Genomic DNA, 15,731 nt, shown 5'->3' with positions numbered 1-15,731 from the left:
ATTCAGTTTTATTTTTAGTAATTTAAGTACTTAAACTTATTTAATTTTTAATTTATTTATTTTACCTTTATTTTACCAGGAAGTCTCATTGAGGCCAAGGTAGCAGCCATACATAAACACAACATAGTTAAAAAAATAAAAAAATAAAAAATAATAATAAATACTACATACATGCAAAAATCATTCAAAATACAAGGACCTCTCAAGAAAAACCACCACATGTCTCCTTTACCACATTTTTTTATGATGGTAATGCATTAACTTACATTTACCAAGGCAATTTACATTTACCATTGCCAAGGCAAAATTTCTACTTACATTTTTGTTTACGTTTTTTATCTAATACTTTATCCCCCAGTTACACAGACAAGGCTCAAGTCTAGTCCCAGACTAAAATGCATGTTTTAACGGAAAGTAACTTGCACGGATATCTCTTAAAATATGTCAATGTCAATGTCATTGGTTTGTTTCAAGATGCACATCAGTAATGTTTTTTTTCTAAGACACGTTTATAAAAGCTACTTAAATATCCTAATTGACCTAAGGCCTAGCCTGGGAAAACCCAGACAACTTCCGGCAAATTTAGATTTGCTCGAGAAGTAGTCTGGCAAAGAGCTCATTCAAGCCCATTTCCATGGCCTAGAAATCGAGGCACCAATCAGAAACGTTGAGGCGGGCTTTACACGGTGACGATCGCTCTGATTGGTTTTTGGTCTATCCAATTGTGCCCAGAGGCATTTGAGCGACGTCCGTTGGTGAAGCGCATCAAATTTTAAATGCATTATTATATTCAAATTGCAAACACATGAGGACAGTCTCCATGAAAGACCCACTGGCAGATGAACGTGCTGCTACATTTCTCTCCGAAACGGTAGGAAATTAAATTAAGATTTAATAGAGGATTTTAACTGTGACAAGATGATTGACAGGGCAGTTTACATGACGGGATGCACGCGACAGATTCGTCCGATAAAGATGACGAAGTAGTATGTCCAAAAGTTGCCTACTTTTTTGCTAAACATTCAAAAGTAAATACCTTTTCTTCACAAAAAGAGTACATACTTTTATGGCGTAGTGTAACTTAGGACGCAGCATATGGCTTTACACAATGACGATCGCTCTGATTGGTTTTGCGCCCAGAGGCATTTGAGCGACGTCCGTTGGTGACGCCCCTTTGGAAATGAGTTATTAATGCAGCTTTGCCAGACCATAACTCAGTTACTACTGAGAATGGTCTGGTTTTAACCAGGCTAACTAAGGCCTAATCCTGTCTGTGAAACCAGGGCATTATTTATTTTAGCTTTATTTCAATTACTAAAAACAATTTTTAATATTTTTAGTGGTAACACTTTACAAGAAGGTCCCATAATGCCCGGTTCAAAAACAAATTTGGAAACAATAGATCGTTTTATCTCATATAGAGAGTCATAGTGGATGACAACCAATACCGCGTCTGTGACGTTTCACGAAAGAAAGACTAGCATGTTTAATTTTTATTTCGGTCCGCCAAGACAGGTTCCGTCACACCTGTGACATTGACCAATCGGAGCACAGAAGCTCTTCTTGTACACAGCTTTCAAACATGCAAAACAAAAGAGACGATGGTATTGGTGCTGCTAGAAGATACTTTGCAATTTTGGAAAGAGCTTAACTGAAGGAGCGCTTCAGCAACCCGACGAGTACTGGAAATAGCATTAAGCTAGTATACAACCATAGTTTGTTTACGCTCTTGTTTTCGGAAGTCAGTCGCTAGTTCCGCCTTCTCGATGACATCACGCATGTTGTTAAAGACGGCAAGCAATGATTGGTCGGGAAGCAACGTGTAGTCTGACATGTTTCTTGTCCACGACACCTCAAGAGTTTAGGAGTCAAAAACGTATAATCTGACACAGTGACTATCGTAACAGACAAAAACACTGTGTAGTCTGAACCCGGCATTAGTAACTGTAAGTTAATGCATTAACTAACAATGATCAAAAGATTTCTTACAGTTTTTATTCAACTTGATTAAGGTTAATAAATAAAAAGACAACTATTTATTGTTAGTTCATTTTAGCTCGGTTATATTAATATTAACAGATTTTAATAAATGTATTAATAAATGTTAACAAATGGAACCTTATTGTAAAGTGTTACCGTTATAGTTAACAATAACAACAAGACTGCACTCGGAACGACTGAGATGCTCTCAGGTTCGTTTCAGAGGAGTTTGAGTTGGTTTGGACCGTTCACCTATAAGCAAACAACTCTTTCCTTCTCACCTTGCGCCCACAGCAGTAACCCAGACCCTGCATGACAGGGTCAATCTCCTGCTCGAACACCTCGGCCAGCTTCGAGCAGTACTTGTACACTCGAGATGTTTTGCGGTTGTAGAGCCAGGCGTTGTTGAACATCAGCCAGATGTCGTCAACATACTGCCAGGGTTCCTGGTACTGCCCGGTGTCCAGCTTCCTCTTGATGGTGGAAAGGTCAATTGGGTTCTTTACAATGTCAAAGTAGTCCTGAAGAAACAAGATCAAATACATGGTGATTATCTAATACTTTTAGATCTTTTTGAAGAGATTTGCAGCCCAATAATAGGTGTATGGGATTTACCGGGATGCCCAGTAGATTTGGGTCCACCGGCTGGCGGAAGGGCAAGGACTCCGGGTCTTGACGATACAGCGCTTCTAAGGTAGGCATCAACGCCTGTCTGAGCTCCTCTGGTTTGAAAACTGTAACAAATCATCATGATCGAATCAAATTACAAATATTACTGGATGTAGTTGCAATGTATTTTCCTGAAGGATTTATTTTTTACTTTTCTTGCGTGACTGGGCGGATTGACTGGATGGTGTGTTGTTGGTGCTGGACACGTCCTCCTCTTTTGGTTCGGTCTTTGTCTCTGGTTTCTTCTCCTCCGTCTCCATCTGTTCCTGTTTGGGTTCTACAGTCTCTGGCTGCTCCTTTACTTGTAGAGGTTTGACATCTTCATCCTAAACAACAACATGAATTACATTACTAAAGACTGTTTCATTAGACATGGAAAGATCGTTGAAACTAGAGAACTGAAGAGAACTTTTTTTTAATAGCGTCTCTGATTTGAATTTCTCTAACAAAAATTGTATTTGAGTTAGCAAGGTGAATCAGTTTAAACTTTCAACAGATACATTTAATAATACAAAGTCAATTAAACATTGAGAGACAGTGAATATCTATAAAAGGATGAAAAATCTAGCCACCATTCAAAATTTGGGGTCAGTATTATTTCTCAGTATTTTTGAAAGTCTCTTGCTCACCAAGGCTGCATTTATCTGATCAAAAATACAGTAATAAAAAGTAACATTGTGAAATATTATTGCAATTTAAAATAACTTTTCTATTGTAATATACTTTAAAATTGTTGTGATCTCAAAGCTGAATTTTCAGCATCATTACTCCAGTCTTCAGTGTCACATGATCCTTCAGAAATCATTCTAATATGATGATTTGCTGCTCAAGAAACATTTCTTATCTTTATAAGAATTATTATTGATATTATACATTTCTAATTATCATCAATACTGAAAACGGTTGTTTTTCAAGATAAAAGAAAATATTTTATTTGAAATGGAAATATTTACTGTCACTTTGATCAATTTAATGCATCCTTGCTGAATAAAAGTACCAATATCTTTAAAAATAAAAATCTTACCAAACCCAAACTTTTGAACGGTAATGTAATACTCAAGAAATAAAGAAATAAAATGCTGAACCATTTTTAAGTTTAATTTCAGTAATATCACACCTCCATCTTGATATCAGGCTGCTTTTTCCCAGATTCAAACCCCTGCTCGTCGTCTTGATGCTCAATTTTGGGCTCAACAGCAGGGTAGTCAGGCAAAGCTTGCTGGGAGTGGGTCTCAGCCACAGACGCAGGCGTGGGAACTCTATTATCAACGCTAGCGGCCATTTGAGAGAGCTAATGGACAGACAAACGAGGAATGACATGAGTTAAGGGTGTCATCGCATACATCTGCAAACAAGGCTGTGTTTTCGATCCTCACCGGAGTGCTGGGCTGCTGGGCTTGCACAGAGGTGGGCTGCTGCATCTGCAGGGGGGGCTCAGGCTGGGACTGCAGGGGCGTGAGCGGCTGGGAGGGGGCAGGGGAGGAGCCCAGGACTGAGGGAGGGCGGGGCAAGCCGCTGGGGATGTGGGTGGGCGTGACGTGGCCTCCAGCGGAGGCCGGCGTGGAAGGCTGGGTCTGGAGTGGCTGTAGGCTAGCAGCTGCTGATGGGGTGGAGGGTGGAGGAGGGGTGGAGCACAGGGCGGACGGGGGGCCGAGAGAGCCCACAGCATTCAGGGTCAGGTTAGCGTTCTGTTGCTGCTGCAGAGGAGAGATGGAGGGCAAAGCGACTCAGATGATATAGCAAAATCAAACTACATTGGCCGCCATTTACAATAGACAGTCGGTTCCGGAAGTAAATTCCATTCATTTTTAACCATCACTTATAAAGTATTTTAACTTTTTGTCCAATTTTTTATTGTTTTAATCCCGTTTTTAAATACTTTTTTTGGTTCAAATAAACATTTTTATCATTGTGATTCAGCTCTTAGCAGGTTCGCTTGGTTCATGGCTAATAACAGATTTTTTAAAATCGCTGTGGAAAAATGAATGGGAAAAATACTTCCGTAACTAACACAGCTGAAAAAGTGGGTGGGCACTATTTCATTCATCATATGACAGGAAGTGTTTGTGGTGGTGAAATGTCTCACTTGAATGCCTAAGTAACACCACAAACAACGAAACTCCAGTGGAGAATGGACATTACCTGTGGGACAGACTGTCCTGACTGCTGGGCAAGGTTCACATTCACATTCATGCCCCCGGCTGATGATGGGAAGGGCGTCTGGTTCATGAACTGGTTCTGGTTGGGTGGCTGGCCCACCATATTGTTAGCATGGCCTGCCATCATGGATGGTGCTTGCTGCATCCTGGAGGGAGACATACCCATCTGCAAAAACATTAAGAGAAGTTAGAATTGGGCCACAGAAGTATATTACCGCCATTCTTTCTTTATGAGTGAAACAGGATTGTTTTAAATTCCTAGTGAGAGTCTATATAAATGCAAATCTAAGATGGCAGACCCCTCGAGAACAAAGTTGTCTAGAAATCAACTGAAAAATATGAATGTATAGATAAAAAGATATTATTTTATCCAATATTTATACATTATACATTTTATACTCAGTGTGCAACAGCGACCAGCCTTGGTTCAGAAGTATTTATCCCCATAAAGATTTCTAAATATTTACAAGCCATGAACCGAACCAACCAGCTACGAGGTGAAGCGCAACATTACAAACATTACTTTGAGGCAAAAAAGTATTTATTATGCAAAATGTACAAGACGGTGTTGATAGAGATACTTATATATATATATATTAGGGCTGTCAGTTAAACGCGTTATTAACGGCGTTAACGCAAACCCATTTTAACGGCGTACATTTTTTTATCACGCGATTAACGCCTAACAAACTTTGTAGTTTTTTTTCACATGCTTTTGCAACAACTAGTAACGTTAGTAAAACTACAACACCGGATCTAGCTAGACCGAAAACAAAACAACAGGCACGCCGCACACACTTGTTTGGGCTTGCGAGCCGGCCGGACGAGAAGCCGCGTCTAGGACAACTTGTATCGCACATCGGACGCGCACTTTCTCAGTTTATGGCCAGCAATAAAAACGCTGAATGGCGCCGCCGGTGTGGTGTACACTCATAGAGAATAATGTGTTCGAATTTTAAATACGACGCGCTGCGCTTCGCTTCTCGTCGTGCGCCTTTAACATTACGTTTTGAGTGGATGAATGATGAGCGCGAGACGCCGAAATGGATGCCAATAAGATTCTGAATGGAAAGTTTAATTTTAAAATAGTGTCCAAATGGTTCAATTGACAAGACCAAAGTGATCTGTGTGTTTTGTCGTTGTGAACTGAGCGATCATCGCAGGCTTCGCAGCACGTCCAGTCTGAAATACCACTTGTTGGCCAAGCACACACAGCTGATGCGAATTCTCCGCCCCTCGTCAATATCAGGACCTCGTCAGTATTTCTTTCACCCTTTTATTGATGGACAATGTTACATTGTGTGAGAGATTATTTGCTCCAAGTGAGAATGTTAGTGTCAAATTGAACACTACAGTATATGCCAATGTTGTTTTCAATAAAAAAACATTTGCACAAAGCAAGCCGATCCACTTTTCCATGTTGATAAGAGCATTAAAATGAGAAAAAAAAAATGGGACAAAAAGAAATCAAGAGACATTTAGAATAGATAAAAATGTGCGATTAATCGCGAGTTAACTATGACATTAATGCGATTAATCGCGATTAAATATTTTAATCGTTTGACAGCACTAATATATATATATATATATAATACTTTTGTATAATATTTATTGTTTCGTTTATTGAAAACATGCATAAATATACAAATATTTAATTATTTTCAGAGTGTAGAAGATCATTTGCAGTGGGATATGGGAGTGGATGGACACTAAATAATTTTTTTTAAAGAAGAATCATGAGTAATATAGGAAACACCAGGTTAACACCAGGAAAACGTGTTAACCAAGTTTTATACATGTTGAAATAGTAAAGAATAGTTTATTCCACTGATTTACAGTTTATAAGTTAATGTTAAAAATCAATTCCCCATGGAGAAAATCAATGGCATTTTTACTTCCAGCATCTAAATGTTGCACTCTAATGAGAGTATAGAGCTGTTAGCTTAGCGACACGTTAAATGCAAAAGTTATTGGAATCAATTGTGAGTCGTGTCTTGTTGCTTATGTAGAACATTCCAAATCAGTCGTTTTTTGAGGTAACACCTGGGTAGACAGCCAGACAGCTCACTAGTTTTAACACACTAGTGAGTCAGTTAACTCGAAGGCCATCTTTGAAATGCCTCTTGGGTCTCTTTTGAATGGGGAAACATCAAAATCTCCAAAACCGTTCGCAAAACTTACTATTAAATTTCATATTTGAAACTCTCTCATAAATTGCATTTCTAAACGCTCAAATCATGACAGAAAACCAAATTTTTCATAATGGATCAAGCTATTGCGCAGTGGAAGCTGTTTGTATAGGAGCCGGCGCTTCTAACGGCAGCTGCAGTGTTGCGATGACTTTACCAATCGGCAATTGGCTCTTATTTAGAAGGCGGGATTTATTCCGCCATTTGAGCATTGCACTCTTCCCCAATTAAAACAATACGAGTGACGCGTCTTGAGTTATTCTATAGTCTTTGGCAACGCTCACCGCTGGAACACTACCCATGCCCATCTGAGGTGGGTGGGTCATAGGGGATGCTGCGCGAGGAGCTCCCACCGGCGACTGGGACATCTGCACGTTCTGCATGGTCACGGGGTTGAACTGGCCCATTCCTGCAGAGCATGGTGGGAAAAACACATTAAAAAGTTGATAAAAGGGGGATTAAAGCTTTTGAGTAACTCCAGCGCTACCAGTATGACCAGTCTGACTGCTTTTTTCTTCCCAAGTCAACATGAAATGGCATTTACAACCTACTTTATTCCTGTAATATAACACATTTCAGAGTCTAAATCTTCTTAAAAAAGGAATCGCGTAGACGATATAGAAGAATTGATTAATTAAATATAATAATCTGAAATGTTTCTTGAGCAGCAAATCATCATATTAGAATGATTTCTGAAGGATCATGAGACACTGAACACTGGAGATATGATGCTGAAAATTCAGCTTTGATCACAGAAATAAATTACATTTGACAAAATATTCACATAGAAAACAGTTATTTTAAATTGTACAAATATTTCACAACATTACTGTTTTACTGTTTTTTTTACCAAATAAATGCCATTTTGGTGAGAAAAAGTCTTCCAAAAACAGTGGTGCAGCAGCTTGAACGGTGGTGTATACATTTCTACAAAAAGATAAACTATACCTTGAGGGACCTGCATCCGGGCCATCAACTGATTTGGCACATTGGACATAGGGACAGGTCCATCTGAAGAAATAAGGATTATAGTGAGCAGCTGAACACATCAAGAAAGCAGCGAGGGAACATTTATCATCCAGAAGATTTTAACTCATTAAAAAAGCAAAGCCACTAACTTGGTGGCCGGATGGCTTGTGCAGGACCCATAGCGTTGGGCTGGGGAAGGCCAGGCTGCTGAGGACCCTGAGCACCCATTTGTGGCTTTGACAGCCTGGACTTTCTCTTCTCCTCCAGCTCCTTCTGGATCTTATAGATCTTCTCAGCCAGAAAGTGGTAATACTCATCCTGATCATAAGATTTTTAAATATATTAATACATGGACCACTTGGTGCCTTCTTACAGTCACACACACCATATTGAAGGATAGTTCAAATGTAGCACGATAGTTCAGGTACTTTACCCTGCTGTTGGCTGACTCATACATGTCCCCTTCAACCTTACGCGCGTAAGCGACTAAGTTGTCCATGCGTCTGTCCTTCAGTGCTGCAGGGTCAGGCGTCGGGAATATGGCTTGAACTCTGTAGGGGTGTTAAAAGAATCCAGTGTTAAGAGAACTCCCCTTGGCAAATCATTTGTGAACAGGGTTTGATTGTGAACAGGGTTTGATTGTGAACAGGGTTTGAAAGTGACACCCACCAAATGCGAGTCAAAATCCACTGTGGCGTGTAACGCAATTCAACACATTAGCCAATTCGGCGGGTTATGATTCATTAATTATGTTCGATCACTTTGCATGCCATTGCTATCAGAGCCCTTCACCTAAACGGAGCCTCAAAACAACGCATAACCTCTTTATCGCACAATGAGAGGGAAATTAATTAAATTCGAACGCATTGTTTTCTATGACCGTACGCAGACGCACAACAGCGGCGCCCAACTATGACTCCGGATGTTCAAAATCATGCCGAACCACACCATAGTTCTCCATTAGAATACAAAGATTAAGGACAAATATATGTGCGAACTGACTTCACCCTAGGTGATTTGAGCATTTTTCAGAAACGGGTTTGTTTTTGTGGCTTGAATAAATGTACTTCATAGAGAAATAATATATATCGCACTTTCTCTTTCCGTATGCGCTAGGGGTGTAACGGTACATTGTTATATCGAGATATGATTCGCGATGTAGAGTTAGTTTTATCCAAGGCTCAGCTCTACTGTATTTATAAGCTATAATTCACCCAAAAATTTAAATTGTCATCATACACTCACACTCAACCTAAGATTTTTATTCAACTGCCAAACACAAAAAGATATTTTTATGAAACCTGAGCGATTTCTGTTCCTCCATTTAAAGTCCATTCCTCTAAAATTTAAAAGATCCAACATTATCAAAGAGAGACGATGGCTTTATGTGATGAACAGATTTACAACGACGAGCATACTGTAAGCACAGCTTGTCATATCCAACGAATACTTGCATTGAAAGCGTGAATACTACACGAGGAAAAAAATATTTTCAGTGACATTACTACATTAAACTACTATTTATAATGTTGAATATAATGTATAATAATGCAATGGGGCAATATTTGTGAGTCCTGATAATAATATTACAACAAAAATATTAGTTTAATAATAATAAAACCCAAAAATAAAAGATTTTGGCGAAAATATCACGATAAGCATAAGTGAGTTCAGTATCGCAATATGTATCGAATCGTGACGAGTGTATCGTTACACCCCTAGTTTGCGCTGTTTTTTTCAAATACCTTAATTCAAACTCATTGACGCCACTTTGTTCATTCTTGAAGTGAACTTTTGCCTGTATTGTGATTAGATTCAGTTTTGGACTGCTGCCTTGAACTTGAGAACGCGAGTACAGAATGACGTGACCGGTGTGCGATAAGCCTGCCTTTGAGATGTCCGCAGCGCGGCGCTTCCCGTCTGCTGTGCGACTGGTAAACGCTCCGCCAGAGCCCTAGGAGACAATTAAGAGGCCACTTTTTATAGAGGCCTGTTCTCAAAAATGCCGCATGTCCAAGTCTTTTGGGCAAAAAGAAATTCGCCCTAGCGTCTTTATTGCTACGTGCAGGTAAACTCATGCCAATCATAAGAGAAGTCACAGAGAATTTTGTTTTATTTCCATTTTATTTTATTTGAATGATATCTGCAAACAGTGATTGACTGTCGTGAAGCTGAAAGCAAAACAATGATTTAGAATCGGATTTAATATTAAATTTATTTAAATCTAAGCTGGTTTAAATCTGATATTTTTGTTTTGGCTATTAGAGAAGTTCTGAATGGCTGGCAACTTAAGAAGCCAAATTGGCTGCTGAGTGAAAATGTGAAATATGATTTCTCCAACTCACAGCTTGTGCACTAGGTGATTCCTCAAGTCCTGAGTGACGTGCTCGTGCCAGGGCTTCTTCATGCCGGGCATTGACAGCGGTGCAGCTGTGGGCAGGTTCCCAGCGCCACCCATGTTAGACCCGTCTGACATCATCTGACTGTGAGAGCAGGATTACAACATTAGTTTTCAGAACCTCACTTCCCAAAAACTTCATATTTCAAGATTTTTCTACACAACAGGTGCATCATTTGGCAAAAATCAGCAAAATCTGAAAAGAACCTGGCATATGCGTTTTAAAACATTTTTTTTTTAAAACTTCCCTTTCGTCGATTTCCTTGAAGTTTCAGACATTACAACCCATTATAGCCACAGAACGGCTGTAAAAATCATTCCACATTGACACCGTTTGCTCTTCTACATTGCTGAACTCTACAGATGAACATTTCCGGCTCTGCAGTGTGTGTGAGAGGTTAAAGGTGAGGGATGAAAGGTGAAAAGACTCACTTGCTGTTGAGGGATGAGGGGAGAGAGGAATCAGTGTGAAGGTTCGTCTGATCGGCCATACCGTTACCGCCGATGTTCATCTGGTTAGTGCCTGAAGATGTTGTGGGAAACCAGACAGGGGTTACACACGAATACACCACATGATGAGCAGCATGAAGTTTCAAAGCATACTGACACCAGTTGCAACAAAATGTATCGCTTATAGACCAAGATGCACTTTATATGCCAGTTTTGGTCTTTCCACTTTATGTTGTCCCATCATTAATAAAGTATTTGATGAACTACATTTAGCAAATCTAATTATGCAATAAAAATGATGTTGCACTTGTGTGCATCTTTGAAAGTGTTTGATAAATTCCATTCAGAAATTGTAATTATGCATTATAAAGATCTGACTGCACTTGTGTGCATGTTTAATAAATGGCTGAACGTATTTAAAATGATGCAAGATGAAGTTACAGAATGACAGCAACTTTCAAGGTTAATAATGAATATGGAACATTGAATCGTTCACAATATTCTGCTATTCCTCAAATACCACACACTCAATCACGCGTAACATTTCAGATTTCCTCAGAAGTTGATACCTAAAGCAGTCATGGAGCGCATCTGCTGCTGCTGGGTCTGCGTGGGCTGCTGTCCTGCGACCTGCGTCTGCGCAGCCGGCTGGTTCCCGTACGGGAGCCCGAGTGCTGCGTACGCCCTCTGCATGGAGCTGGGGTCTATGTGTGTGCCGCTGCTGATGGCGGGTGCAGCGGGTTGACTCGTGCCCACGGGGCCCAGCGGAGCCTGCATGCCAGTGTTCGGGGAGCTCAGCATAGCTGCAAACACCACAGAAACACATTTGTTAAATTAAAATATTTCGATTAAACATTTATAATAGTACTAAAATTGCATACTTTTTTCATATCATGTAAGTTGCTGCTTCAGATTAGGCCTAACAACCCTTAACCTTGGTAAAATCACTGTAATATCTACAAACAATATTAAGAAACCCTTTACAATAAAGTTCATTAGTTGACATTAGTCAATGTATTAACTAACGTGAAATAACAATGAGCAATACATTTGTTACAGTATTTATTCATCTTTGTTAGTGTTATTTAATAAAAATATAGCTGATCATTGTTTGTTCATGTTAGTTCACAGTGCATTAACTAATGTTAACAAACACAACTATTGATTTTAATAACGTATAAGTAATTTTTTAAATGAATAACTAAGATTAATAAATGCTGAAGTATTGTTCATTCTTAGTTCATGCTAACTAAGATAGTTAACTGAGGTTAACTAATGAACCTTATTGTAAATTGTTACCCAATATATATATATATAAAAAGTTCTTCATAAATAGCTAATTTGTAAATGACTGTGGATAAACGTGCCTGATAAATGCAAAAAAAAACAAATTTTAAACATAATTTTCTATTTACAATTTTGCAGTAATTCCACTTGAACTGGAAGCACAAGCGACTGAAGTGGAATAGCCATTTTGGAAACACAGAGCAGCGGCACAGAGCAGAACTGCAAGAGAGACTGAGAGAACGTGCTTCTGTTGCCACTACAGGGGGATTTAAACGATTTGTCCAATCGGAAAGCGGGAGCTCTCTGTGTCCCGCCCCCACGTGAAAAACGAAGGGTGGAGCCCCTCCCCCGCGGTGTCAGATTACAGTCCCGCTGCCTGCCGGAATCTGCTGCTGGTCTAATGCTTTCACATTCAGAGCGCAGACGAGATGCACGCATGACCTACAGGTGGCAGCACTCATATAAACGCACCCGGTCTCTCAAAGCATGAGATGGAGAATCACACAGTAAGTACAGTAACAAACCTGTGTTCACACGTTAAACTAATTATTTTGCTGTACCACTTTCAGAATGGCCAATGTAAACATTCTTTATGGAAAATGTACCCAAGTAAATAACCATAACAATTAAACCACATGACAGTGCTGGTGGGACGTTTATGCAATGTCGTAACATATAGTGCCATGAAGTAGATCTCTGAAAATATGGTCAAAATCCTCCTTGGAAAATAAACTCAAAGAGATGCAGAGAATGTATCAGTGCAGGTAGAGTATTTGTAAATGTGAATAAGACGTACGCTGCTGGTTTCTCTTGTCGCTGGCGTTCTTCAGGGGCAGACAGACGGGGCAGTCGTGCCGGGTGCAGTTCTTCCAGTGCGAGATGATCTGTCTAGAGGAGGCGCAGTGAGCCACTGTGGAAATGGACAAAACAACATAAAAACTTTGTTATGCTGCAAAGAAATTACACCACTGAGCAATCACATAATTAAAAGGATATAAAAAAAGGAAAGAAAAGAATGACTAGAAGAAAATATGAATAATTCAGGTCTGAAAGGTGTTGCTATGTGGTTATTAGGGTGGTCTTGGCAGTTGCTGGTTGCACTACTAGGTGGTTGATTACTGCATACCTGAAATTACAGACTGGTGAAATGTCGATGGTGTGTGAAAGGGGAATTTTTCTTTAAAAAAAAAAGTACATTTAAAGTTTCAGAAAATTCAGATAGTAGAATATATCGACATTAGGGATATGATGGTGAGGAAAATTCCCACCGGTTAATCGACGTGTGACAACACTGGTAATACCAGCATCACCAGTGGACACTAGGGGTGTTGAAATTAATCATTGCATTGTAATAGACCATAATCAATTTTAGTCTACTGAAGCTTCTCTGATGTCATACACGCTACTCGCGCTAACGTAAAAAGGCGGATGGAGGTGAAACACAAAAGCGAGTAATACAAAATGCAAGCACTATTTTATAAAATTTACAGTGTGAGAGCTCGAGTGTGTGCGCGTGCCAGGCTGCGTGCGCATGGGTGTGAGTGTGTGTGCATGGGTGAGTGTGTGTGCGCGCGTTATTGTAACTTAAGTACACTTGACAGTTTTATGCGCTTTTAGTATTTACTAGTGTTTGTTCCAAATGGTCCTGTCGTCTGCTGTGTTCAGACTCAAGTTGTTTGATTGCTACATTCAGGAAGTGTAGTTTCTTGGAGCATATAGGCTAAAATAAAAAAGTGAGTTCATATTGACTGCCAAAACAGCCCGTCGAGGCATGGACTCCACTAGACCCCTGAAGGTGTGCCGTGGTCTCTGGCACCAAGGTGTTAGCAGCAGACCCTTCAAGTCCTGTATGTTGCGAGGTGGGGCCTCCATGGGTCGGACTTGTTTGTTCAGCACATCCACAGATGCTCGATTGGATTGAGATCTGGGGAATTTGGAGGCCAAGTCAACACCTCAAACACGTTGTATTACTCAAACCATTCCTGAAAGAGGCGACAGCCACCAGGGAATACCGCTTCCATGAAAGGGTGCAGGACCCAAGCTTTCCCAGCAGAACATTGCCCAATGCATCACACTTCCTCCGCCGGCTTGCCTTCTTCCCGTAGTCCATCCTGGTGCCTTGTGTTCCCCAGGTAAGCGACGCACACGCACCCTGCCATCCACGTGATGTAAAAGGAAACATGATTCATCAGACTAGGCCACCTTCTTCCATTGCTCCGTTGTCCAGTTCTGATGCTCACATGCCCACTGTTGGCGCTTTCTGCGGTGGACAGGGGTCAGCATGGGCACTCTGACTGGTCTGTGGCGATGCAGCCCCATACGCAACAAACTGCAATGCACGTGTATTCTGACACCTTTCTATCAGAACCAGCGTTAACTTCTTGAGCAATTTGAACTACAGTAGCTCGTCTGTTGGATCGGATCACACGGGCCAGCCTTCGCTCCCCACGGGAATCAATGAGCCTTGGCCCTGTCGCGGTTCACCACTGTTCTTTCCTTGGACCAATTTTGATAGATACTGATCACCGCAGGCCGGGAACACCCCACAAGAGCTGCAGCTTAGGAGATGCTCTGACCCAGTCGTCTAGCCATCACAATTTGGCCATTGTCAAACTCGCTCAAATCCTTGCGCTTGCCAATTTTTCCTGCTTCTAACACATCTGCCTAATATATCCCACCCACTAACAGGTGCCGTGATGAAGAGATAATCAGTGTTATTCACTTCCCCTGTCTGTGGTCAGAATGTTATGCCTGATCGGTGTAATTTTAATTGCGTTTTAAACAAATTGGCTGGAGCTTCTGTTCAAGGCAGCATTTTCCAGTGTAGACAGCGAGATTGATAAAAATGGGAGCAATGTAGTTTTGCCAAATTTATTATTTAAACTTTTCCATCCCAGTTTGTGCTGTGGAAATGTGTAGATATTGTTTGCATGGATTAAGTTTTTTTATTTTTATTTCTTTTTTACACCATGAGAAAACGCTCTGGCCAAATTATATCATGTCAAGGAGTAAATGGGGCTTCGATGTTCCAGACTCCATCATACTTAGACAGTGAGGCCACAAGAGTCAAGAGTGAGTTCCCATGTTTACATGAAGCCTGAGTGGTCAGCCAGACAGTTCAACAACACCAAGATGTACAGTCATCACTAAAATATGGTTGTGGATAAAGAGACATGTGGTTGGATAAATACCCAAGCACTTTCAGATCAACTCAGATATGACATAATAGACCTAACAAATTCAGAACTTGGTTCAATTGCTGGAGTCCAGTTATACATTAACATAACTGGTGTCATTCTGTCTCTCACCTTGGCAGGATTTTCCCGCCTGGCAGTGGGTCATGTGGTTGAGGACGTTCTTCATGGTGCGGCAGTGGGGCAGGGCACAGGCGCGCACCTCTCCGTTGGCCTGCTCTCGCCGCTGGCACTTGTGGGCGTGAAGCAGCAGGACCAGCTGCTGCTGGATCAGTTTGCGCTTCTCCGGGTCGGCCGTGGGGCCTGTCGACACCCCCTGTCCCGGGACCATGCCCACCGAGGACACCTGCTGCTGCAGCTGGAGGAAAGAGTTTAGATTAGATAGAAGCTCCATTTCTGTTAAAATGTGAAGAACAAATCTTTCTAAGCATTCTCA

The 15,731-nt window shown here is 40.8% G+C and overlaps 1 protein-coding gene across 6 annotated transcripts in view; it reads right to left on the bottom strand.

The window, feature by feature from the left end:
* Positions 1–15,731, bottom strand: part of crebbpb (CREB binding lysine acetyltransferase b) — a 61,137-nt gene that overhangs the window by 7,959 nt on the left and 37,447 nt on the right. For 2 of the 6 annotated variants that reach the window (XM_082180574.1, XM_082180575.1), the window contains exons 4-19: positions 15,410–15,653; positions 12,898–13,011; positions 11,384–11,617; positions 10,797–10,887; positions 10,312–10,449; positions 9,855–9,920; positions 8,400–8,517; positions 8,116–8,284; positions 7,946–8,008; positions 7,282–7,406; positions 4,792–4,974; positions 4,026–4,346; positions 3,767–3,940; positions 2,801–2,975; positions 2,596–2,714; positions 2,262–2,501 (exon numbers count right to left, since the gene is read on the bottom strand). In XM_082180574.1, coding sequence (XP_082036700.1) covers positions 2,262–2,501; positions 2,596–2,714; positions 2,801–2,975; positions 3,767–3,940; positions 4,026–4,346; positions 4,792–4,974; positions 7,282–7,406; positions 7,946–8,008; positions 8,116–8,284; positions 8,400–8,517; positions 9,855–9,920; positions 10,312–10,449; positions 10,797–10,887; positions 11,384–11,617; positions 12,898–13,011; positions 15,410–15,653 — 2,574 coding nt within the window. The remainder of the gene's footprint in view (positions 1–2,261; positions 2,502–2,595; positions 2,715–2,800; positions 2,976–3,766; positions 3,941–4,025; positions 4,347–4,791; positions 4,975–7,281; positions 7,407–7,945; positions 8,009–8,115; positions 8,285–8,399; positions 8,518–9,854; positions 9,921–10,311; positions 10,450–10,796; positions 10,888–11,383; positions 11,618–12,897; positions 13,012–15,409; positions 15,654–15,731) is intronic. The other 4 variants (XM_082180577.1, XM_082180578.1, XM_082180576.1 and 1 more) reach the window with 3 other exon arrangements.

Source organism: Leuciscus leuciscus (genome assembly GCF_965113295.1).
Source record: "Leuciscus leuciscus genome assembly, chromosome: 1".
NCBI classification, from domain to species: Eukaryota; Metazoa; Chordata; class Actinopteri; order Cypriniformes; family Leuciscidae; genus Leuciscus; species Leuciscus leuciscus.
The sequence above is the reverse complement of the archived record's forward strand: the minus strand, read 5'-3'. Positions and strand labels throughout refer to the sequence as shown.